Source organism: Pteronotus mesoamericanus, unplaced genomic scaffold (assembly GCF_021234165.1).
Source record: "Pteronotus mesoamericanus isolate MK-2021 breed Mesoamerican mustached bat unplaced genomic scaffold, CSHL_Meso_final contig_25, whole genome shotgun sequence".
NCBI classification, from domain to species: domain Eukaryota; kingdom Metazoa; phylum Chordata; class Mammalia; order Chiroptera; family Mormoopidae; genus Pteronotus; species Pteronotus mesoamericanus.
In genome coordinates this window covers 32,469,472-32,495,163 of record NW_026555105.1, presented here as the reverse complement: position 1 = coordinate 32,495,163, position 25,692 = coordinate 32,469,472, and the positions used below count along the sequence as shown (strand labels likewise).

The 25,692-nt window shown below is 40.1% G+C and overlaps 2 protein-coding genes across 3 annotated transcripts in view; one reads left to right on the top strand and one right to left on the bottom strand.

The window, feature by feature from the left end:
* The window catches only part of SEL1L2 (SEL1L2 adaptor subunit of SYVN1 ubiquitin ligase), a 127,166-nt gene extending 107,655 nt beyond the window's left edge, over positions 1-19,511 (top strand). Inside the window, exons 17-19 of the mRNA XM_054574180.1 lie at positions 7,285-7,413; positions 7,554-7,669; positions 19,202-19,511. Coding sequence (XP_054430155.1) covers positions 7,285-7,413; positions 7,554-7,669; positions 19,202-19,511 — 555 coding nt within the window. The remainder of the gene's footprint in view (positions 1-7,284; positions 7,414-7,553; positions 7,670-19,201) is intronic.
* A 5,169-nt stretch (positions 19,512-24,680) lies between these two features.
* The window catches only part of NDUFAF5 (NADH:ubiquinone oxidoreductase complex assembly factor 5), a 33,094-nt gene continuing 32,082 nt past the window's right edge, over positions 24,681-25,692 (bottom strand). Inside the window, exons 9-10 of one of the 2 annotated variants that reach the window (XM_054574073.1) lie at positions 25,270-25,352; positions 24,681-24,899 (exon numbers count right to left, since the gene is read on the bottom strand). In XM_054574073.1, coding sequence (XP_054430048.1) covers positions 24,807-24,899; positions 25,270-25,352 — 176 coding nt within the window. In that variant the 3' untranslated portion in view covers positions 24,681-24,806. The remainder of the gene's footprint in view (positions 24,900-25,269; positions 25,353-25,692) is intronic. The other variant, XM_054574072.1, reaches the window with a different exon arrangement.

Sequence of the window (25,692 nt, the reverse complement as noted above, 5' to 3'; positions counted from 1 at the left end):
CACCTTACCCCTCCAAATCATGCACACACAAAGAATAATATAACAAAGCAAACACAAACATAAAACAAATCTCATTTGCTTTCAGTTGCTTAATGAAGTCCAGACCTCTTACCCTGGCATTTCATTCCCTATATATCTTCTAGACTACTTTTCTTCCCCACCAAAAGAGCTTGAACTAAACCCTCCTGACCTTTGGTCATTCCACTTGCTGGAATCAACTTCTCCCACAGTTTGCCCATTTAAGACCAATACATTTTTCAAAGGATAGTTTCAATATCATCCCCTCTATAAGACCTTCAATGAACACTCAGATTAAAAAGATATATGCTTCGGAGGGCAAGATAGCAGAGATGGCTACTCTCTCAGTTCTCTCCCCAAAGCCTCCTTCCCCAGTCTCTCCTCAGGTGTCTCTAGCCCACTCTGCCGCTGCCTTTGCCAGAGACCAGGGTAAGTGGCTACAAATAAAAATTTATGTGTTCGTCCTTTAAAAGGCTCTTTGCATCTCCAGGTACCTGTCTCTGGCAGAGAGCAACCCTGATCCTTTGCTTTCCACAGCTGGTTGTTCTCTGTGTACTTCTTGGGCTCTGGTGCTGTAGGCTAGAGATCCCAGCTTATGGTTTAGAGATCCCACTCTTCTTAGGGGGATCCAACTGGCCACTTTGATAGCCCTCTGATGCTGCTGCCCATGGTTGCCTACCCACCTTCTCAAGTCTTTCACCAGTTAGGTTGTGCTAATGCTGATTCTTCTGTCTGTCCGAGGATATAAGTCTCCTCTCTCGCTATTGTTCAGTTGTTTGTTCTGGGTGATTTCTCCACAATTTAGTTGTAATTCCAGATTGGTTCTGGGAGGAGGTCAGTGTGACTTGAACTCAGTCCTCTGCCATCTTGATTTCTCCCACAATATAAAAATTTTTATGACACTCGAAGATTTGGGGATAGAAAATGCCTGCATGATGTAACTGAACAATTTTCATAAGCCATATATTTTATTGCTGAAGAACCCTGTACTTTGAATTATAAGAAGCTATTTTGAAAATGTGAACATTGGCACACCTGACATTTTAGTTAGAAAAAAAGTTTATTTAAGAAGAATCTGTAGACCAATAATAACTATTGAAATTGAAGCAGTAATCATAAAACTCCCAGCAAACAGAAGTCCTGGACCAGATGGCTTCACAGACGAATTTTACAAATCATTCAAAGAAGAACTAACACCTATCCTTCTCAAACTACTCCAAAAATTTCAAGAAGAGGGAAGACTTCCAAGCTCTTTTTATGAGGCCAGTGTTATCCTAATTTCAAAACCAATTTCAAAAACACAACAATAAGAGAAAACTATAGGTCAGTATCCCTGATAAGCATTAGTAAACTGGGCCCAAAAATACATTAAAAAGATCATACACCATGATCAAGTGTGATCTATCCTGGGAATGCAAAGTTGGTACAATAGTCACAAATCAATAATTGTAATACCTCACATAGACAAAATGAAAGAAAAAAAATCACATAATTATATCAATAGATGCAGGAAAAACATTTCATAAAATCCAACACCATTAATAATAAAAACTCTCAGCAAAGTGGGAATGGAATGTCTGCTTTCACCACTCTTATTCAACATAGTACTGGAAGTCCTAGCCAGAGCAATCATACAAGAAAAAGAAATAAAAGATATCCAAATGGAAAAGGAGGAAGTAAAACTGTCATTATTTGCAGACAACATGATATTGTACATAGAAAACCCTATAGACTGCACCAAAAAACTGCTAGACCTAATAAATTAATTTGGCAAAGCAGCAGGATACAAAATCAATACTCAGAAATCGATGGCATTTTTATACACCAACAATGAGCTTTCATAAAGACAAACAAAGAAACAATCTCATTTACTATTGCAACAAAAAAATGAAGTACAAAGAAATATATTTAACTAAGGAATATATTTGACCAAGGAGGTAAAAAGACCTGTATTCCTAAAAGTATAGAACCCAGAAGAAAGAAACTGAGGAAGGTACAAATAAGTGGAAACATATACCATGTTCATGGATTGGAACAATTAGTATCACTAAAATGTCCATACTCAAAGCCAAGGTGGGGAAGGATTGAGGGAGGGACATAAGGGAGGGGGGCAGAGGAAGGTGGTGGTGGAAAGGTAGAGACCCATGTATTTGAACAAAAAATTAAAAAACAGAAATAATCATGAGGAAGTAAAGTACAGCTTAGGGAATATAGCCAATAATATTGTAATAACTATGTATACTGTCACATGATTGCAAGACTTATTGGTGGAATCAAGTTATATAAATAGCTAATTACTATTCTGCACACCAGCATAGTGAACCAATATAATATTGAATCTCAACTATAATTGAAAAAATAATATTATCTACTTTATGTCATATGGAGAAGTAAAATGAATAAAAACAATATCACAAAGGCAGAGAAAGATATCAATTAAAATGACTAACCTATAAAAAAAAAGTCCATACTGCCCAAAATAATATATAGATTTAACAAATTTCCTATTCAAATACCAATGGTATATTCCACAGATCTAGAACAAATACTCCCAAAATTTAAATGTAACAAAAAAGGATCCTGATTAGCCACAGCAATCTTGAGAAAGAAAAATGAAATTGGAGGGATCATAATACCCGATATTAAACTATACTACAAGGCAACTGTAATCAAGACAGTCTGGTATTGGCATAAGAACAGACACATAGATCAATGCAACAGAATAGAGAACCCAGAAATAAACCCATGCATTTATGATCAATTAATATGTGACAAAGGAGCCAAGAGCATACAATGGAGTAAAGACAGCCTCTTCAATAAATGGTGTTGGGAGAACTAGACTAGTTCTTACAAAATGAAAATGAAGCCAGATCACCAACTTACACCATACACCAGAATAAACTCAAAATGAATAAAAGACTCAAATATAAGTCACAATACTATAAAAGTCCTAGAGAAAAACATAGGCAGTAAAATTTCAGATATCTCACATAGCAATATTTTTGCTGATATATCTTCTATGGCAAGGGAAACTAAGGGAAATATAAACAAATGTGACTACATCAAACTAAAAATCTTCTGCACAGCTAAGAAACCATCATCAAAATGAAAAGGGAACCCACTGTATGGGAGGATACATCTGCTAATAAAACATCAGACAACAGTTTAATCTCCAAAATATATAAAGAACTCATATGACTCAACATCAGGAAAACAAAAAATCCAGTTAAAAAATGGGCAAAGGACCTGAACAGACACTTCTCCAAGGAGGACATACAGATGGCCTAAAGACATATAAAAATATGTTCAACATTACTAGCATTCAGAGAGATGCAAATTAAAAACACAATGAGATACTGCCTCACACCTGCCAAAATGGCTATCATTAATAAATCAACAAACAATTGCTAGCGAGGATGTGAAGAAAAGAGAACCCTAGTGCACTGTTGGTGGGAACGCATACTCGTGCAACTACTCTGGAAAATAGTGTGGAGTTTCCCTAAAAAATTAAAAGTAGAACTGCCTTTTCACCCAGTGATTCCACTTCTGGGAATATATACTAAGAATCCCAAAACACCAATTCAAAAGAATATAATATACACCTTTGTTCACAGCAATGTTATTTACAATAGCCAAGATTTAGAAACAGCTTAAGTGCCCATCAGTAGATGAGAGAATTAAAAAACTGTGGTACATTTACACAGCAGAATACTACACAGCAGTAAAAAAGAAGGAATTCTTACCTTTTGTGACAGCATGGATGGAACTAGAAACTATTATGCTAAGTGAAATAAGCCAGTCAGCAAAAGACAAATACCATGTGATCTCACAAGTGGAAATTAATGAACAAAATAAACTAATGAGAAAAATAGAATCAGAGGCATATAAACATGGAAAAGACAGTTATGAGGGGAGTAGGGTAGTGGGAACTGGTTGAAAAAAGATGAAGGGATTAGTCAAAGAATATATATGCATGACCCATGGACATGGACAATGGTGTATGGAGTGATTGTGGGAGCGGGGGGCAGGCTGGTTAGAGGGGGCAAAGCGGAAAAAAATGGGACAACTGTAATGGCATAAACAGCAAAATATTTAAAAGAAAAAAGAGGAAGAATCTGTAGATTGCTTTAAGTAATCTCAAATCACTGGAGTTAAAGCCAGTACACTCACTGTACCATAGAAAACTTTGTAAATGGATTAGGTATATAATGTACTTATTTAATGAACTCTGGCCATCATCAAAAGACTATTGAGAGGAAATTGTTTACTTGAACTATTTGGATTTTTTACTAAATAGGATAAGGAACAGGATTCTGTTCTAGAGTCTAGTAATAAAATTTCTTCTGTATGGGTTACCCTAAATAGCCACAGGTGTTCAGGAATTTCTTTCTCTAGGAATCTTAAAGAAGGACTTTTATATCCCAACCCACCCTCAATGCAAATTGTGAGGCTGCCTGGGCATTAAATGTACCTCTCACTAATTTTTTTTAAATTTTATTTTAATTTATTTTTTCAAATACATTGTCTCTGCCTACCCCCCACCACTTTCCCTTGGCCCCTCCAATTTTTATTATAAACTTACTGACTGAATTGTGATGTTTGTGCCTCAAGAAATGATAACTATTGCCTGCCTCAAATAAGAATGAATGCCAAGATAATGACACAGGCTGCCTTTCCCTTAGCTATTCAAGTCAATATGCCTTTCACATGTGTGTGTCGAGGAGGTGGGGCAGGTGGTGACACAGACGTTTTCATCTGCAGGGTGCTTTCAAATGAACACCCACTTAATTTGTTGGAATTAGAGACATAAATTAGAGGGGTTTTTGCTTTTGTGTTTTGGCTTTTTTTTTCAACATCCATTTTTTTTCTGTTTGCAAGAACATTTGCTCAGAACAGTCTCCTGAATCTTAAGTATTTAAAGCAAGGGCATTCCTCTCTCTCCAACAAATCAATTTACCAGGCCACAAAGCTTTGGGAAAACTTTAAAAATGACAGGTAGAACAGAGCTGAAAGAGGATACTACCCAAAGAAAGATTTATCAGAGGTCTGAAGGAGTCATAACTATTGAACTCTGTATAATGAAGTTCTGGGAAACGGAGAGGAACAGCAGAGATACTGGATGACCACAATTTGTGAAAAAATCTCTCCTCTTCCCCTTCTTCTGAAAATTATCCACAAGCACCCAAGCAAAGTACAGCTCTGGGACTGGCCCAGGGCACTTCAATCTTGAAAAGCAACTCTGCTTAGCTTTTTCATTACATCGTTTTGGAAAAAAAGCAAAAAATAAAGCAAACAAAAACAAGTCAGAGTAGGTGAAAAGTAAAGAAAAAATGTTTACGTGCCACGGTATAATGGGATGGTTAAAAAAAGTCCCCAGAAATATAGTATGTCCTTTGAGGAATCAAATGCCAGACTGAGAACAAAAATAATTTACTTATTCATTCCACAAGTACTGTATTATCAGTTTTTTTTATGTACTCAGCACTTCATAAAGCACTGGGAATTCAGAGGTAAACAGGTAGTCCTAGTCCTTGTCTTCAAGAACTTATACAAATGAATAAACAAATTCTGTAACTTCAGCTATGATAAGTATTATGAAGGAAACTAGGAATTTTAAATGCTTGTTATTATCTGTATTGTTATTTGTTTTAGGGAACTGTCCTGTTAGTGTCTAGTATTCTCCTGCCCCTTTAATTGGAATCATACCTAGCATCAGGTCCAGGGGTATCCAAGAAAGTTTTTGAAGATTGTGTTAGTTTTCTATGGCTTCTGTAACAAGTTATGATAAATTTAGTATCTGAAAGCAACATAAATTTATTATCTCACAGTTTCTGTAGACCAGAAGTCTGGGTGAGCTTGACTGGGTTCTCTGCATAGTCATGTTCCTTCCAGGGGACTCTGGTATCATGAGCATATGTTCATGATGTAGTCTTTCCTGTAAGTCAGCCAGGCAACTGCTGGCTAGCTGCCTGCTGAACAGCCCGGCTCCAAGGAATAGACAAGAATCACACACAGTAACTATGCTATTCACTTAGCTTTTATTGAATGAAGGTTCACTCAAAGTTAGAACATCAACATACATTAATATCCTATTTACACTCTAACAATCTAAGAGAAATATAACGCACACACACAGCAATCAATGAGGATAATAAACCCAAGCCCTAGAGTCTCATTCTGCAGGTCAAGGAGACAGCACAGTAGGTAAGGGAGTTGTCAGCATCTTGCAAAGAAGACTCTCCGGAGCCAGGTGGGCAGCAGGGCAAAGTCCTCAGTTCTGCAGGGCAGAGCCTCCAATGGCCAATGCCAAGGGATATCAGCATGGAGCAGCACTTCACTGTGTGGAGCTCAGCTAGCCCAGCATTGGTCTGGAACCTGCTTCAGTTATACCTTGAAAGTTTGTGTACTCCACTCTTCTGGGTCTTTTGATAAGTCTTGGCACCCCTGATGCCAAGTGAGAAATTTGCCCAGGAGCCTATGGGTGGTGCATAGCTATTCTGCTTGGCACCCCTGATGGCAAGTATGGAATTTCCCCAGGAACCTATCTATGAGTGGTCCCACTCTGCAGACATGCCTATTCTCATCACATGCAGATATCTTAGGTGTATCTTCCTGCCAGCTGTGTCTGCTCTGACAGGTAGTTTCACTCTTAAACAAAAGTGTCATGGCAGACTGAGAGCTGTTTTGTTTAACACGAGTGACTCCACTTTGTTTTATATAGTTTATGTTACCTTGGTCAGACCAATGCCATTTTATTGGTACTGCTCTCCACATTGGGGAAGCATCCACTTCCCAGGTCATTCAGGTTGTTGGCCAAATTGAGTTTGTTGCATTTGTAGGACTGAAGTCTCCATATCGTTGCCAGCTGTCCACATTCCTTCTCATTCTTTCCATGTGGCCTTCCAGCAATGAAGGGTTGAATCCTTCACTCCTTTGCATGCCTAGAATTTCTGATGTCTCCTTCTGCTATATTTGACTGACTTTTTGTTCTGCCTTCAGCCCTGAGAAAACTCTGTGGTTCAGAGTCCATGTGATTATCCTGAGTCCACCCAGATAACCCAGGATCTCTCTATCTTAAGTTCTATAATTTGTATTATATTTGCAATGTCCCCTTTGCCATTTAACATAACATATTCACAGGTACCAAGGAATAGGACATAAATATTTGCTTACCAAAGATAAATTACAATATTTTAAACAACGGCTTCTGTTTATTTACCCCTAAAGGAACTGTACCTAATGAGTATGGGGCTATTCTACTTCTAGGACGTTCACTTGGCCAGAAGATTATACGATATGGCTGCTGAAACAAGTCCTGATGCTCGGATACCTGTGTTCCTTGCGCTCGTGAAACTGGAAACTGTGCATTTGCTCCAAGATATCTTGTTTTTTAATGTAAGTTTGTCTCAAATAGGTCCCAAATTGCTGAAAAGTCCAGTGAGCAAATTTTAGGTGGTGGGATGGAGGGAGATGGTGACTCTGAAGAAAGAGGGAGGCTTGGATTTTTTTTTTAACAGAATGTCTCTTCCCAGCAGTTTACAGTGAGATGGAAATGGATAAAATTGGACAATAACCTTGGACCATACTGGGATTTATTTGTAATTGGCATAATTATTGCTGTGCTGATCTTCTTGCTTAGAAATCGGTACAGGTAGGACCCGGATCCTAGGAAAACCTGCTCATGGAAACCAGTTCACTCCAAGTTATCTTCACTAAATAAAGAATTTCCTCGTCAAACTCAAGTCTTCTGCAGATTTCCTACATAGGCCTGTGATAGAAAATGGACCTGTCCTCTGAGAAAACATTTCACTTCCTGCTTAGTTGAGGTGACCACTTGAGGGGTACTGGGGACTAGTCACCCAAGACTTCACTGCAAACTTGTCATCTTGGCAATCTAGTTCTAAGTCAGGAATAAAGATTACCAATTTTTTATGTTATTATAACAACTTTAAAGAGGACAAATGGGTGTCTTGGCTCCCATAGACATACTGAGTTTGAGAGGAGGGCAAGTTCTGAGAGGGCAGGAACACAGATCCCTCAGCATCAGATGAATACAAAAATTACACATACACACTTCAGCTTGTGGGATTGATCTTGTGAACTACATCATAAACTTAATGAGCAAAAGCTCCTTGTGGCATGCTGTGGCTGCAACTGACTCAGCCTCCTCACCAAGGGGCCATCTACCAAAGCTCCATTAGCAACTGTGTAGTGAACAACATCATTTGGGGGCTGTCCAGCATTGCACATCTCTCTTCCATCCTTCTTTGGAACCCTGTTCTATTTGGTGGTATCCCCTTTAGGGTACCCATAGAGACAGATAGTACCAGACTCCTGGAAAAGAAGTTGAGGCTCCAGTTTGCTATCTCCCTGACAGGCAAAGCAGGGGCCTGGGGCTGAGGGCAGGGTGGACAAGGAGAGTGAAAAAGGCACATGGCTCATGTCAAAGGTCAGGCTTGAATCTCAGCTCCATAATTCTTTAGCTATTTGACCTCTCTGAACCTGTTTCCTGATCTGAAAAATTGGAAGAATAATACCTATCTTAAAGAGCTGGGATGAGATTAAATGAGAGGAAATATGTAAAGGGACTAGCACAGGGCCTGGCACCTTTAATGAACTCCATAAATGGTGACTTTTAATATTCATTAAAAGCTCATGGCAAATTGGTTGGAATATGGGGACAGCTGATTTGATAATGATCCTGTATGGTTTTGGGGCCCTGCAGTCAGTTTTCCAGCCAAAATGCTAGGTGTTTCAGTAGGAAAAGATCCTGCTTGCCTACTTGAAAGTCCAACCTAGGAACAAGAAAAGAGTTATTAATTATGTTAATCATAATCAGGAAGCAGAATTAAATAGTGGGGGAGCAATGGGTTTCAAACAAATCAACATGGACCTGAGGTCTGGCTTTGTTCCTTAGTAGCTCTATGACTTTGGGCATTATTTCTCCAAACCTCAGTTTTTCCTCCATAACATGGGATTAACTTCTACTTCATTGGAGAATTGTAAAGCTTAAATAAGACTAACTACAAAAATGCATTTTAAACATTGTAAATGCATAATTTGTCATTAATCCTGGCCTGATGTCAATTTAATGCTCAATTCTCTGCTCTGCTCTGAGTTGAAGTAACATGTGCTAAGAGACGCAGTGTCCCAGTATGACAGGGACTCTCCATGGAGCACCCTAGCGGCAGGCTCCACCCTGTGCCTCAGGACTCACACCTGATATGTACTCAGCAAGTAGGGGAACTACCCCTGACCCTTTCCACTCCTTCCCATCCTCAGGAATCTTCCCTCCCCAAATTCAAGTCCCTATAAACTCATCTCCTCTGCCTCATCCAGAACAAAGTCCTGCAGTTGAGATGCAGCCTTCAGCATGGGTAATTGTCAGAATCATCTGACCTACAGTTCTGGGGAAAACAGAAAACTTCACATTCTTGAATTGGGTAGCAAGGAAAGCTATCTTCACTGTAGACGAGCCTCTAGACTGGAATGTATGAAAAAAAATCAGACATCTCTTTTGCAGTGAGATGGTTACAGCATCTCCTGTTATAGCATCTCCTAAACCTTATTATTAAAAAAATAAATAAATAACATCTGCTCCTTCCCAAACCTAATATCAGAGCCACTCTCCTAATACTTTAGCACTGGGAGGTGCCAGACCCTGGTAATCAAGTGTGGGAAAACTCTTCCAAACCATTCTACCATTCAGGGAAGGCTCTAAGAGTTACAAATTGGAGACTTATGGTCTAGAAAATTAATGGTTTTAATTTTTTTAATGTTATATTACATGTGTCTATCTATTTTAAACTATATAATTACCAAAAAAAATGGGGCCCAGAGGTCCCATTTTACCATAAATCTTTACAAGTTATCTGGACATGAATATCTTTACTTTGTTCCATGCTCAAAAACCTCAATAAGCTTTACCTGAAAAGTCTTCCAAGTTCTTCCAGGTTCTCCTACCACCTTGGACTGTTCCCATACATCATTTAGCACAGAGAACACACTGACCCACAGCAAATGCACTGAGAGTCTCTAAAGATATTTACTCCTAATGGAGCCAAAGAAAAAAGTAAGGGAAAGCAGAGGTAGACTGTAACAATATTACATCCCCTTCTTCAAAATAAAAGACAAGTTAGACCATGACAATGCCTCCTGAGCAATTTGAGGTCACTTTCATGTTAAGAAAACAGGAAGATTTGTGTTCTTGAAACAGCTGTGGAGCCACCATGGGGCCAGACATTAGCAAACCAGCCAACTGAGTTAGTTGACTGCCCTATCCAGCCCAGAGGCAACTCTGACTTGGCACGCATATAGGTCACAGGATGAATTTGAGCTGGGCCAAGTAATTTACACATTATCCAAAGGTCCTAAACCAAGCAAGAAGAGGACTAGATGTTATAGGATTGAAAGGGCCTAACTTCACAAAGCCCCACTTACATATCAAATCTAAGTGATGTGATTGTTTTAGTTTAGGCTCCCCCAGAAGCTTCCCACGAGACAAGGATTTGAGTGGAAGTAGTTTACTTGGTAAGGAATCTCAGGAAGCATAGGTGGAGAAGTGAGGAAGGGAGACAAGGAAGTTAGGGAAGCCAGTGCAGGTTGGGTATCAAGCATCTGGAGTTCAATCCCACTAGGGAGCTCTTGGGACAAGGGAGCTGAGGTTTTTATCCACAACTCTAAGAAGTCATTGGTGGAGGGGTGTTTTAAAGGGGGCATTAACTCTCTGCACTCCACAGAGGCAGGTGGAGCCAGCTGAAGAAGCCCTGGGCAGATAGAAGCAGGTGCTGGCACTTAGCAGCCTTGGTTGCCAACAACACTGGTAGGGCTGTGGGGATGGGGGCAGGGGACTGATAGCACCTGCTGCAAACCTATCACCCTTCTATTCAGCAAGGTACTGAGCACTTAAAGTGTCCCAAACACTCTGCCAAGAACCTGGCTTATAAAAAGTAGACATACATGGTCTCTGCTCTTGGGAAACTTGCAACAGGTAGTGTAGAAAAGAAGACCCCACATGCCAGGTGTTTGCCTAGGCTTACCTCACTTCATCCTCCGACTCTGTGAGCTGGGATTTTCCTTCCATTTTATAGATATGCTTTGCAATGACCTGATTACTTCTTCAGAATCATATAACTGTTAACAGAAGATATTTAAAAGCAGAATCATAGTGTTATACTTCTAACTGACAAACAGTTTCTGTCTCTAAAAGAAATGCAGATGCTAGCAGAGTAAATGGATTGACAAAAGCAAGCAGGATGTTGAAAGAACCAAATGCTGTAAATAGGCTGTAATTAGTCTGATTCAGCCTGGGACCCCCTGTCTGGGGACCAGGGTCAGGGGTAAAAGGGGTGTGCCAAATGGTCAGTTTCTACAGTCTCCTCCGTTCACCCACCATACCTGCCATGGTTGAAGGGGAAGTGGGTGGCAAAAGGTGTGTCTTAGGGGATAGAAAAGATTGTACAAAACCAGCACAGTAATCCAGTAAAGGTGCCTGCTGAACATGGAAGGTCACAATGCTGACTCTCATGGAGCATTTCTGTGATTTCTTAGGGATTCCCTGGCTGGAAGCCTCCTGTCTTTTGGGGGGGTCTGCTGAAAGCAAAGCCAGAGGCAAGAATTTGGGTACAGGTACTTTATTTGAGAAGTGATCCCAGGACTCAGAAGTGAAGAAGTGGGGAAGGATGAAAAGCCATAAAAAAGTGCATTACTGAGGTCACTATTGTAGGCAAGGGGGATTCAGTTTTACCAAGATCTGAAAAGTTTACAAAATACCTTCCAGAATTACCTACCTGCTCCCTTATCCATCAGGGTACATAAACTACCACCTCCCCACCCCACCACTGCCCCTTCTAGGCTGTTTCTCAGAGACTTTGAGAAAATCTCTGAGGCAGAAAAAAAGACTTGTATCTTCCCTTAATGTTGGGCAAAGTTAGCAGGAGTCTGAGGTAGTAGATAAGGGCCCTCAACAGCTGCAGCTGAAATCAGGTGAGCATGAAAGTATTTGCTTCATGAGTAAAGGCCTCCTGAGCCCCAAGGCCCTGGTCATCCATCAGTCTACCCCCGACACTCTCTCTGATGGAACTCCCTATCTGTAGTAGGCTGAATAATGATGCCTAAAAGAGATCCATGTCCTAATCCCTGAAACATGGGAATATTAACTTTATATGGCAAAACAGGACTTTGCGGAAGTGATTAAGGATCTTTAGATGGGGAGCTTATCTTGGATTATCCAGGTGGGCATTAAATACAATCATGAATGTAGGAGAAAGGCAGAGGGAGATTTGAAACAGAAGAGGAGGAAACAATGTGATCATGAAAACAGAGACTGAAGTGATTTGGCTACAAGCCAAGGAATGCCAGCAGCTGCAAGAAACTGGAAGACGCTCCTCAAGAGCCTACAAAAGGAGTGTGATTTGGCCAACACCTTGATTTCATACATCTGGCATCGAGAACTGGGACGGAATAAATATGTGTGGTTTTAAGCCATTAATTTGGTGGTAATTTTTAACATTAGTCCCAGGAAATTGGTACAGTGCCCTTTGTGTCAGTAGCTCTAAGCTGTTGCCTCCCCTTGTGTCCTTTTTCTTGTCCTTGAAAAACACACATTCTTGTCCCATTTCTTGGTTAATGTGCTGCCAGCTCCAATGTCTCTCACTCTTATTCTCTGTCCTCTAATACATCCCAAACTCCAGGGGCCGCAGATCAAGTTCTCCGATTAGCTCCCTTAGAGTCCTCCTTCTTTGGTTTAAGTTGAGGAGAGAGCTCCCCCTTTCTCTCCCATGAGCAACAACAATCAGAAAATTTCCTGCAAGAAAATTTTGCCTCCACTGTCCTGCTTCAACCCTTAAATATCCCAGCCTCCACCCTCCACCCCTTTCCAAGTCTGACTCAGGAGATCCAGCCCCTCAGTTTAGAAAATTGGCTCTTCCTGCTAATTCTCAACCATTGGGCCTCAGCACAAATCAAGGCAGAGTCCTGTTTTATCACCCACAGATCCCTGACAATTTCATTATGGAGCTGTGTGCTCCAGGCTGGGGAGACGTGAAAGATTCCAGCCCTAGATGTGCCAGGAACTAGTGCCATGGCCTTCAAGTCATTTCATCTCTTTAGCTTTGCCAGTTTCCTTCTCAGGAAAATGAGAGAGTTGGAAACTAGTAGAATTCCAGTCACCAAACTATCAGCGGTGTACACAGGTACAACTTCAGAGCTCAGATGGGGGCCCCTACTTGTGATAAGTTAGAGAGAAATGGATCCTTCAGCCACAAACTGATGTTTATGCCTCAGCTAAGGGTCTACAGTGTTAAGTTTATAACAGGTTCACAAAAATAATGTTTGCCAACTCTGTACCACAGCCACATGCAAAAAGAAAAAGAAAAAACAAACCAAACCTGAAGCATCAGAAAAAGCATTTAAGTTTTTCTTATTTAGAACCATTACTCAAAAAAATAAAAACAAATAAAAAAAAAGAAAGAAAAGTGGGAGAGGGTAGAGACATGAGCCTTGGATTTCACATTAAATTTCACATCTTGTGAGGCTACAGGTTTCCCCACCACTTCTGTCCGTCCTTCATTCCTTACTCTGCCAGAATAAATCCTTTTTTCCCATCAAGTATTTTTCTTGTATATGCTTATATAGAAAAACTATTCATATTCTCTAAGACTCATCCTTTTTATAGAAAAAAGTAACAACCCATAGCAACAATAATGTGTCACTCTAACAATAGCTTGTTATTAACAAGAAAAAAAATCATAAAACTAAAAATAGTGATTTCACTAGAACTAACTTGAGGGAAAATAGTTATGTGCTCAACGTGCATTTCCTGAGGCACAATGTAGCTGGAGCTTTCAAGTTCCCCAAACTCCTCAACTCCAAAACTCTCTCTTCTCAGGGTCTGCTTCAGGGAAAACTCAAACAAAACATTCTGCAGGAGGTATTGTCTCATTTTCCAGATAAGTATTTCCTGGCTCCAACAGCAGATCAGCATCCTGCCAAAGGTCGTACTGCCAGTTAGTGGAAAGATTTATGATCAAACTAGAGCCAACCCCAAAGACAGTGCTCTTTCTTCCATTCTATCTCCACCTCATTGTCACTTATTGTCAGATACAGCTTTCAAAGTAGTATCTATTAACTTCCTCATTTAAAATATTAAAGTAGATAAAGATTAAACATTTATATAAGCTTCCTTTGAAAAATCCTTTTTTTCTATCATGTTTGTAAAGCATTGTACAGGAAACCTTGCTAACATACAAAAATCCAAAAGGCGTCATTAACCTCGTCATGCAATTCACTGATGACTCAAAATGGAATGTGAAATCTTGACTGTGATAAATCAATACTACTGATCAACATTATTGTGATCATTCTCTGAGCTATACTGACTTTCTATACCGCCTGATTTTCTCTCCCATTATACCCCTCTTCCCCACTCTATGTAAATACACTTCCCAAAGATTGCTTCCTGTTCCAGATGGACAGTGTATGTAATAGATACCATCAGTGCCCCACCCATGTCCTCTCAGCCTTGTTCTGAGATCACCTGCACCTTCCAAGGACAGTCCCCTGCCACCTATGGCTTCCTACCTCAAACGCCTGCATTCCTCTGGCTGAGGAGAATCTCTGGTTGCAAGAATAGTTTTGGCCACACGAGGCAGGCCAGAAGTGCCAGGGAGTTAATGCCCCCATAAGGAACAGGAATTGTACAGTGTCCTTGCCCCTTGGTGGGCTGATTCAGAGTATTTTCTGTAGAGTCTCTCAGAAGGTGTCCAGCAGGGTTGAGCCCCAGTTGTCCACTGTAGGGACCCGCTCATTAGCACGTTTTTTTATTTGGCTTTCCTCCCTTCTGCTTTCCCACCCCTTCACCTTCCCACCCCTTCTCCAAATAAACTACCTGTACTCAAATTCTTGTCTCTGGGTGTGCTTTGGGAAAACCAAAGCCAGGAAAGAGTCTCAGGAAAAATCATATTAAATGTGCCAGAAGACAGAGAGATGAATAATAACCAAGCTGGGAATAAAATAAATATCTATTTATTTTATTGTATACTCTGGGAGTAGGGATTTTTTATTTATCATTGTATCTGTAACAATTATCACTGTCCCTCCATATAATTGGCCTCAAATATTTTTTAAACTGGTGAGTTAATTAATTCATGAGGATTCCTAGCTCTCTCCCCTAAGATTCTTCAAACTTCAAGATGTCAAATTATCCTAATTAATGCCAAAGAAAGGACTGGAATTATAAAAGAAATATGAAATAATATAATGATTTAAACAATCATCTATAGAATTTAAATAAATACAAAAATAGATCTTGTGTTTAAATAGAAAGGTACCAAATATAGAGATATTAATTTTCCCTAAATTAATCTTTAAATATATCCTTAATATTGAATATAAATGCCAACAGAATGCTGTTTAACCAAGGCAAGTTACTTCCAAAGTTCATAAACAATAGCAAGGATAATTCTGAAAAAGGGAATAAGAAATAGGACCACTGCTGAGATATTTATCTCTTAGTGGTTGTTTCCTCAATAGCACTAAAGTTTTAAAATCACTATTTGTAAAGATCTATGTTCTTAAACAAGGAAATCTCTCCACCAGATGATCTAAGGGTGAGGGACAGAGGGTTTATCCTTCTAGTATTCATTCATTCATTTATTCATTTATTCACCATGTTTCCCAAGATTCTAATCAGTGCAAGCCCCTTGTCATTCATATAATTGCCTTTCATTAAGTAAAAATTGCTGCGTAAGCACTTAGGACAGTGTCTAGTCCATAGTAACACTCTGGGTTATCCATTGCTACTTTAATACATTAATTCTAAAATTTCTTTCCAAATTTAACACTTCTAAAATTGGGATACACTGAAAATGGGTAACACTTAGATTTGAAGAAATCCTGTATTGATCTTTGTTCTACTCCACTTGAGAGGCCCCTGAATGTCAGAGGCTCTTTCATTACACCCCAGCCCCTAGTGCCATGGCTGAGACCTTGTATGTGCCCAGTGAATTGGTGGAATGATTGCAGAAAAGAAAGAAGCCTTCCCCAAGGGCACCTGCCCCACCACGCAAACACTGTGGGTCACATTTCACCTCTGAACTCCCAAGGTGCCCTGGTCAGACGTCTTTTCTGACATATCTCATATTCTGCCTTGAATTACAGTTGAGGGCTGGTGTTACCCAACACCACTGAAATGAAGGCAGGGGCTCTGCATTATTTGTCAGAGGATTGCCATGCCCTATTTTGCACAGTACCTGCATTAAGAGTCTCAATCAAAGTACTTTTAGTTGCAAGAAAATTCACAGGATCAGCTTCATTGTGGTCTCCAATCAGGCCAGCTGTGAGCTCTGCCAGGGCAGCAGTTAGGTCTTTCTCACCTCTAGGTATCCAGATCCTTGTATATAGAAAGTGCTCAGTAAATATAGAATGATGAACTTGCCCTTCCTTCACCCCATCCTGGTCTTACACAGCTTTCCTCTCCAGCACAAGTCCATCACAAAATGCACAAATTATATGTTTTATAACCAACACAGCAGCAGAAGTCCTTCACAATTCCCAACTACAATAGAAGAAAGATTCAAATGGGGTCTATCTGCGATTCATACAGTTTTCTCTCCTCAGGAAAGCTGCTTCTCTAGAGCAGGGTCTATAACTTTTGAAACTCCAAATGCCAAGTTAAACCAGAATTTCTGGGAGTGGGAGGCAGGAAGCACTATTTGTTTTCAGATCTCAATATGCAGCTTAGGTTGAGGTCTCCTATATCTGCAACACAAAAAATTGTTCCAAATTAGTTCAATATAAGGGGTGAGTCTGGGTTTTGCAAAGGACTCAATACCAAAGGCTCTTGGAATGCAGAACTGCTCTAGGGACCTCGACTAAGTTCATTTGCCACACCTTTCAGGACTCCGCCTCCTGTGTAGAGGAGGCAGGACAGCTGGACTCCCAGCTCTGCATGGTTTGCATAAATAGGATCAAGCCTGCCATAGGCCTCTGGACAGGACTTTGGAACACCTACTTCCAGACCTGTTTCTTCACCACCAGCTAGTGACCTCAGGGATCAGTCCCTCTGTGGGACTCAGTTTCCTTAACTTAAAAACAAGATTATGCTATAGCTCAAAAGTTTTATAATTCCAATCTAGACTCTCAGGTGAAAAATTAAGATGTATAACAAAAAAAAAAAAAGTCCCTAAATCTTTTCATGTGTGGCAAGAATAATTTTTTTGGCTGTGCTAATTCTTATATTTTGCTTCCTTCCTTCCTTTCTCTCTCTCTCTTTCTCTCTCTCTCTCTCTCTCTCTCTCTTTCGCCACCCACTTAACTTCATCCAGTATTTGTGCCTGTTTTGGTATGGAAACATTTTTTCTGTGTGTGGTGTAAGCTTGTGTGAAATGAGTTATCCTAACTCGTATTTTGTTAATCAGAAAATAACATCTAGGTAAAGATAAAGTGCCTTTTAAAAAAGGACCATTCAATCTTCACCTAACAGAGCATTAAAACAAATCTCTTATATTTGAGATCTATTTGCATTTTGGCATAGAGGTAAAACAGCCTTATGAGGTCTTCTGATTTATTCTTTTTAATAAAGGAAGGACACCAAGACCCTGGCCAAGTAACTCAGTTGGTTAGAGCATCATCTCAATACACTAAGGTTGTGGGTTCGATCCACGGTCAGTGCACATACAAGAATCAACAAATGAATGCATAAATAAGTGGAACAACAAATATCTCTCTCCCTCTCTCAAATCAATAATTAAAAAATAAAAAAAAAGAAACAGTGACTTTAAGCAGTATGTTCATTGATCAATCTTTTTGTATGAACAGAGCAAATTTTGCATAGAACAAATGGTAAGCTAGCCTCACAACGGCAATCAATAATTCTTGAAAACTTCTCTAAAATTCATTCTGTCTAGAATAATAGCTAACATATCACACTCATTATGTGCCAGGCACTGTTCTAACCAAAAGGATTATTAACTCATTTGATCTTCACAACTACCTTCTCAGGAGGATACTATATCATCTTCCCGTTTACGGAAGAGGAAACTGGGATCAAATAACTTTTTCAAGGCCGCACAGCTAGGACAACCTGGTTCAGAGTCCATTCTCTCTTTTTTTAAAGATTTTATTTATTTATTTTTTAGAAAGAGGAGGAAGAGAGGGAGAAAAACATTGATCAGTTGCCTCTCGCACACCCAACCAGGAACCTGGCCCACAACCCAGGCATATGCCCTGACTGGTGATCGAATCAGTGACTTTTCAATTAGCAGGCCAGCATTCAGTCTACTGAGTGAGCCACACCAGCCAGGGCCAGAGTCCATTCTATTAACTACTGCACTGGACTGCTTTGATAAAGTTCATAAACAATTGTGCAGGTAAGTGGATTCTGATAACTAAATGTAAGTTTTCCTGAAACTATTCAAATTATTTAACATCTCTATAATGCCTAGCATTGTGCAAGGCTAACATTTCCCCAAACTGGTTCTAGATCTTGCAAGGTGCTTCCTGATAGCTTACTGGGTATTAGGTCTGGAAGATGCCATAAAATACAGGCTCCTCTGGCAGATTCACGACATGAGCATACTAAAGGTCTGAGAAACCTTAAGGAAAAATACCATTTAATTCTATCTAACCCAGCTTTTCCAACCATATTTACCTCTGGAAATGCTTCCTGTCCCCTTCCTCCAACCCCAACCTTTTTTTAATACCTATTAATATTTAATTAAAGAGATAATACACCAGACACATAAGGCATCTTACGAGTTTGGCTTTCTAAACGTAAGTATGACACATTCTCTGCTGCGTATTGTACTAGTGCTTCTAAGAATGACTTGTTGCATAGCAGTTCACTTGTGCAAGGTAAGCTAGTCAGTGGTGGAAAGGGGATTCAATGGGAGGGTCTGATTTTACTAATCACTCTACTGGACTTCCCTGGTATCTGATGACAGCTGGACATCTAGCCTGGACTCAAGACCTACCATTCTACAGTGTAACACCTAGTCACTGTAACAAAGCAGTGTAAGGCCCTGCTTGGACCTCACACAATGGTTCTAGCCTTACTCTCTAGGACCAGCCCTCCCCTGTCTCTCAGTACCAGTAGTTGTGCTCCTGCCCCGTTATCCATGTCCAACTGCTTTGCATAATACCCAGATTCACTGAAATAAGAATGTAGCCTTGAATCCTAACCCAGGGTTGATCCTAGAAATCTGCAGCAGAATGTGTCTGAAGTCAACAGCCTGTCTTTACAATCTCCTGCTGTTTGCCATGCAGGGATCTCCCCATTGTCTGCCTGGCAGACTCAACCTGGGCCTTCCTGCTGCTGTTGGAACCCTGGCTATAGCAATGCCAGTTCCCAAGGAGCTGAACATTTAGCTGAAGAGGAAGAACTCATGGATAAGAAACAATGTAAAAGTGCTAAAGGAGATGGAATTAACAGAAGTTCAAGATGGCCTGGGACAAGAAAGCAAGCTGAACTTGAGCTGGATTTAAAGAATGGCTGAACTTAGAGTGAGAGGCCAAGGCGACTTTAGAGGGCAGGCAACTCCACAGGGACAGTTTCAAGCACAGGGCTGGGCATGTGTTGGAGGTAGTGTATGGAATCACCTGTTTGCTTCCCATACAGTGTTTGGGGCATACAGAGGCTACGACAGGAGGGAGAGCATGGAGGGCAAGACTGGTAGTTGATAGAAGACTTTGACCTCTAAAAGAAGGCAGCATAATAAAATTGTTAATTGCACTAGCTTTGTTGCATGACAGGACTGAAGTCCCTTGCTGACTGCCATTTATGTGACCCTGGAGAACTTAACCTCTTTAAGCCTGTTTACTCATGAAAAATGGGGATAATAGTACTATTATCTACTTTAGAGGGAGCTGTGAGGATGAAACAAAAGTGCTTATTAAAGACTTAGCACACTGGCTGGCAAGAGCATAGTACACACTAAATTTCTGAGGGAGAGTTTTACCAACTCCTGTCATGACACCTTGAGAACGAGTTTTCAACTGGCTTTCAAGAAGTGACACAGACAACCTGATTTAGAAATCCCAAGGTGCTTTCATATGCATTTCTTCACCTGGTCCTCCGGCCACTTGAAGCCTGAGCATTTCCTTTTCACGTGTAACTTGTACTCAGGACCTTGTCACCTATACAACTGGGAGCTTTCTGCAAAATTGAGGAACACTTACCACATGCTAAATGCTTGTTACCTGGGAGAAAATGTCTTCCATTCAAAATGCCAAAGGCAACCCATGCTGCATGTTGTAGGGTCCGGGGCCCTTCATTGTGGCCCCAAAGCTTAGAGCAACAATGCATTCTGGGTCACTTTTATTAGGAGACCCAAAGTAAAACACAGTATTCTCCTTCTCAAACCTTATCCTCAGCTGAAATTCAAGTTAACTCTAAACAGAAAAAAAGTGCCCAAAACAACAATATGGAGTCTCAAAAATTGTAAGATAGGAGAAGAATCCTGTCCCTTCTGTCTCAAGATGCAGGTCCTGAGATCATCCTGCCCAATGCCTCACGATCATTTTCCCACCATAACATGATGGATGTCCCATGCTTCCCTCAGTGACAGGGGCTCCATATGGCCATGGTCCTTAACCAAAAGAGGAAGGTGGAAATGTTTTGTTTGAAAAGCCCCTTAGGAACTTTGGAAGACAGGCCTGTGGCCTCCTTTGAGACTGAGCCCCAAACCTGTAATTTTTCCCTATGACAATCCTGAGGTCAGAGAGATGGAGAATGCCCCCGTCTTAGGCACCAGCAGTGGCCAGGTCTAAACCCAGGCCACTTGCCTCACAGTCCCTGCCCTCCCCTATTTCCAGTGTTTTTTAGGCAAGGGCTGGCAAGTCCTGTGGGATTTTCCTCCCCTAATCTCATTCCCAACCTAAGCAGAGCAGAGTTCAGACTAGAACTGTCCTGATTATTCTTCCTCAGGGCTGGCCCTGACGGAACCAGAACAGGCAGGCTGAGCACAAGCATGAGATTCTCATATGAGGTGTGTGGAGACTGGATGGACTACATTTGCCATTTTGAAAGTGCAGGCTGTTTTCCTTGGCCTTATTTCAGCTATGGCTAACAAGACAGGATCAGCTCTGGCTTTTAAAAAGCCCTCAACTAAAAAATAATTTTTAAAAAGCCCTCAAACTATTCCATAATATTCAGCACATCTGAAAGTCTGGTAACAAGTCCATCCTGATGAGCTGTCAGCCACTTGACAGATAAGGATGGAGGGGACTGACTGAGGAAACCAGGCAGTTGTTTAGCTCACTGAATTCTCAAGGTCAGAGTGTTCTCAAATCCTCTGGTTCCATTCTGGATTAGCCCCAGTGAGGCTTCCAGAAAACTGATCCTGTGTTCTTAGGAAGTGAAATTTGAGGCTTACTAAATGCAACTTGGGAGGTTAGTTCTATTTTGAGATACCAGGAAGTCAACCTCAAGGTCCAGTTTTCCCTGAGAACAAATGCAATATAGTAGGTTTATGTTGATTTTACAGAATTTCAAATAAGCTATGGCCTGTACTTAAATTACCAACTTAGTATGGCCTGGCACCCAACTTTTTCCAAAGAGAGCAAATTAATTATCTTTTGCTGTGTTAACAAATTACTCCAAACATAGTGGCTTAAGTACAAACATTTATTATCTCACAGTTTCTGTGGATCAGAAATTTGGGAGTGCTTGTCTGGGTGGTTCTGGCTCAGGGTTTCTCATGAGATTGCCATCAAAGGTGTCGGCAGGAATTACCGTCATCTGACAGACGAGGGTTGGAAGACCTGCCCCCGAGATGGCTCACTCCCACAGCAGTGGCAGTGCCTCACCTCTAGTTTCTCTCCACTGTGCCACTTGAGTGCCCTCACGAGACAGCAGCTGGCTTTCCCCGAGTGAGGGATCCCCAACAGAGCAAGGAGGAAGCAATGCCTCTTATCACCGTAAGTGGCACATGTTCACTTCCATATTCTATTTGTTGCGGGGGGGCCGGGGGGGCGGTATCACTAAATGCAGCCATACTCAAAAGGAGGGCAAGGAAGCGCCACCTTTTGGAGAGAAGCATATCAAAAAAATTGTGGAAAGATTTTAGAACCACCACAGATAACGAAGTATTTCCTTATCAGTTAACTTAGCAGCAGCCATTGTACCTTCCATTACTTTCAATTAATTTTTTTAACAAGGTAAGTATCTGTCAAGTATCCAAGCAGACAATTCAAGTATATTAATTTCCAGAAGGGCAGGTTTACTTATGGTGAGTTTCCCATAGATAAACATCACATTAATGGCAACAATAAAACACCCCCACCCCCTACCCACAAAAGTACTCAACATCTCTTCTTAGGCAAGAGAAGCTAAAATAATTTATTAAGAAATAATAATCACCACCCCAAGTATCCTTCTTTTTCCCAGTTATCAATTAATAATCATTTCTTTCCTACACAGAAGTCAGTCCATGGTAAAATACTTTTATTCCATCCTTCAGAGATATATACAGAGTATAAAATCTGTACATGTCTTCAGTACAGGCTGTGCTGTGTTTCCCACCTAGTGGATAAAAATGGTACTGAAGTGTTTGAAAAACAAAACTTGTTTCATAGATACTTCATGTGTTAATCCTTCTGTTAAATATAACATTTTATAATCATATCACATAATTGATACCAATAGGTAGCTTCCATCTCAAAAAATCCTGCAAAAGTTCTATAAAGCAAACAATTCTGTTCATAAATTTACATTTTTATACATACTGCCACTTCTGGACTTCTCCAGGCCAACAACCTGGAACATTGCTAAAGACAAGGAAATAATCCAAAAAGTCTCCCAACAGCCAAAAAACATCCCAGTGTCACACAGTGGATCTGTCAGACTGACAACTTAAAGAGCCTGGCATGTGGACCTCAATCCTCACTTGTCAAGGGAACCGATGAAGCCAGTGCATTTTACTCCAAAGGCGAGTCCTCTTTCTTACCTTACACACTGCCTGTAGAAACCTCCCAATCTGAATTCTGATCTTACAGCACGTCACAAGAAATGACCCAAGAATGTTGTTCGTACTGAGATTGACAGCTGACGGCAAATAAGTGTTGGAAAAGAGACACAAAACAAACAATATCATTCTTGGTGTCAGTATAGAAACAAGCAGTGCAGTACAACTTGATTTCTGACAATAATGTGGACTTATAAAGAAAGGGCTGTATTCCACACACTGCTTAAAAATGTAACACATTTTGGAAGCATGTTTGATACGACATTTATAAAAGTTTTGTTACTTACAAGGATGATTCAGAAAAATGAATTTCCGGAAGTTTCCAAACAACGCTTCATACTTTAGGCAGACATTTACTTAGAAAATAATTTTGCTACTGTTACATTAAATAATTGTGCTACTGTCATTCATGTTTAACACAGTCCTTTAAGAAGCACAGATGAGTTTCTCTGTTCCTCGGTCACCAGTTTGTACTTTAATACAGAGGTTCCCTTTTCCCTTTAAATTCTGAAAATTAGGCTTAAAAAAATAGAAACCAAATTCTACTTCCTAGGTATTCTTTTCCTTTGTGTTCAAAACAAAAAGGCTACCACCAGTATCCCAACTTCTAGTATCAATGAGTTTCCTAACTCAAGAGAGTTTTTCTAACAAAACTGGTTTTTAACTGTAACTTAGTCTTCCAAAGGGCATATTTTTTATATAATTTAATTCCGTTCTAATGTAAAGGACTGAGTACTTTGCTATGTACAGGGTAAGACACAGCCCCCTACCCAGGAAGAGCTTAGTGCTTGTATGGTTGACAGAGGGAAGGTAGACAGGAAAGAGAGAAGCAAATATGATAACTTAGGCAAAGCTGAAGAAGAGGCCAGGACCATGCCCGGCTAAATGTAAAGGACAGCAAATTGCTCACCACTGACTGGTGAGAACAAGCCTGGCACTAACCCTTGTGTGCTCCCTATCTTCTTCCCCCTACACTAAGCTATCTGAGCTTAAATACTTCCAGATAATTTTGATCACTATTGGTAGACTTGGATTAGAATAATAGTGTCAAAGGCCTGAAATGACAAAGGAAAGTCAAACAACAAACAGCACTTTTCATCACTGTGTAGACACTTATATGTGATTTTGCCTCCTTAGTTATCCTAAGAGGGGCACCAGGGGTCCCACCTGGATTCTGGAGGTAACAAAAGAAATATGATTATAATTCTGGTGCTTTAAAAAAATTAAGGAAGGATTCAATAAAGGTACACACTCTTCTGAAATAAAAAACTACGTAATAGCTCTGGAGAGGTACATAAACCTCTGTTCTCTTTGTGACAAAGACAACAATGTGACAAATAATTTTGGCTTATGTATCTTACAATAGTCATTATACAAAGTCTATTTTTATTCTAAATTGGCCAGAACTCTAGAGCACCTACCCACTTGTCCTTCCCCTCATTCCCATTGCTATGGTCCTTTTACAGAAATAAGGTCAGGAGAAATGTACAAAATGTCAGCATGTGTAATGTTTTCCCAACATGTCAGCGATTTATACATGTGAACATATCTGCAGGTTTTTCAGAGAAATATCTTCTTGCTTTTGGGATGAATCTGCAAATAAGGCAATCCAATCACTGGATAATTGTATCTACGTGAGAACAGAAACAATGTGAAACTGAAATAGCTACTAAATGTAGTGCAGTCTTAGGTTATTCTAATTGTTTGATAAGTCTGCTAGTAAATAGCTAATACGTTCCTTTTTGCTTCAACATGTAATAATTTCAGATCTGGTAGTTACCCATATCTGATAAAAATTCTGGACCACAGTAACACTGAATAAAATATTTATTGTGATTTTGTCCCCTGTGACATAAAATTTTTTATTTTTCCTAGCTCTCCAAATGACACCGTTGCAGAACCTCTTTCAGCTGGTCTTGCCTGAAAATAAAAATAAAGATTAAAGAAAGATTAGAAATAGATAAATATGTAGTCCTAATTAAACCCCTTAATGCTGTTTCATATTAAAAAAAAAATTCCCCACTGTGGCTGGTGTGGCTCAGTGGATTGAGTGCCAGCCTGCAATTCAAAGGGTCACCAGTTTGATTTCCAGTCAGGGCACATGCCTGGTTTGCGAGCTGGGTGCCCTGTTTCTCTTCTTCTCTTTCTCCCTCCCTTCCCCCTCACTAAAAATAAATAAATAAAATCTTTAAAAAAGTAAAAATTAAAAAAAATCCACTTCCCTAAATGAACAATAAAAAGCAAACAGAAACATAAACGCACTAAGAAAAGTGATTTGTCATACTATTACCTGTGAATCATGGTATTTCCATCCTATCATGTAATAGATCTGATATGTGGCAGGTACTGAACCATCCTCATTTCTGTACATTTCTATAAAGACAAATAATGGTTAAAGTCTGAAAAAATGCCAGTAGGAAAAATAATCTGCTTGATAAGGGTCATGTCCTCCAAAGAGAAATGGATCTAAGGATGCTCACAGGATTCTGGAAATGCCTCACCTGAAAAATCCTCAATACTTGAGAAGCTAATTTTACGGAAATAGTAAGGACTGTTTGGAAAAGGGCTGTGGAGCTACAGGACCTGTTTTGAAGGAAGGACAAGAAGTCTGATGGTGCCTTAAAAGGAAAGGAAAAAGCACTGGCAATTCTAAGGGATAAACATGACGAGCCCCAAGTTCCCCAGTGAGTCCGGGTAGCAGGCCGCTCGGCTC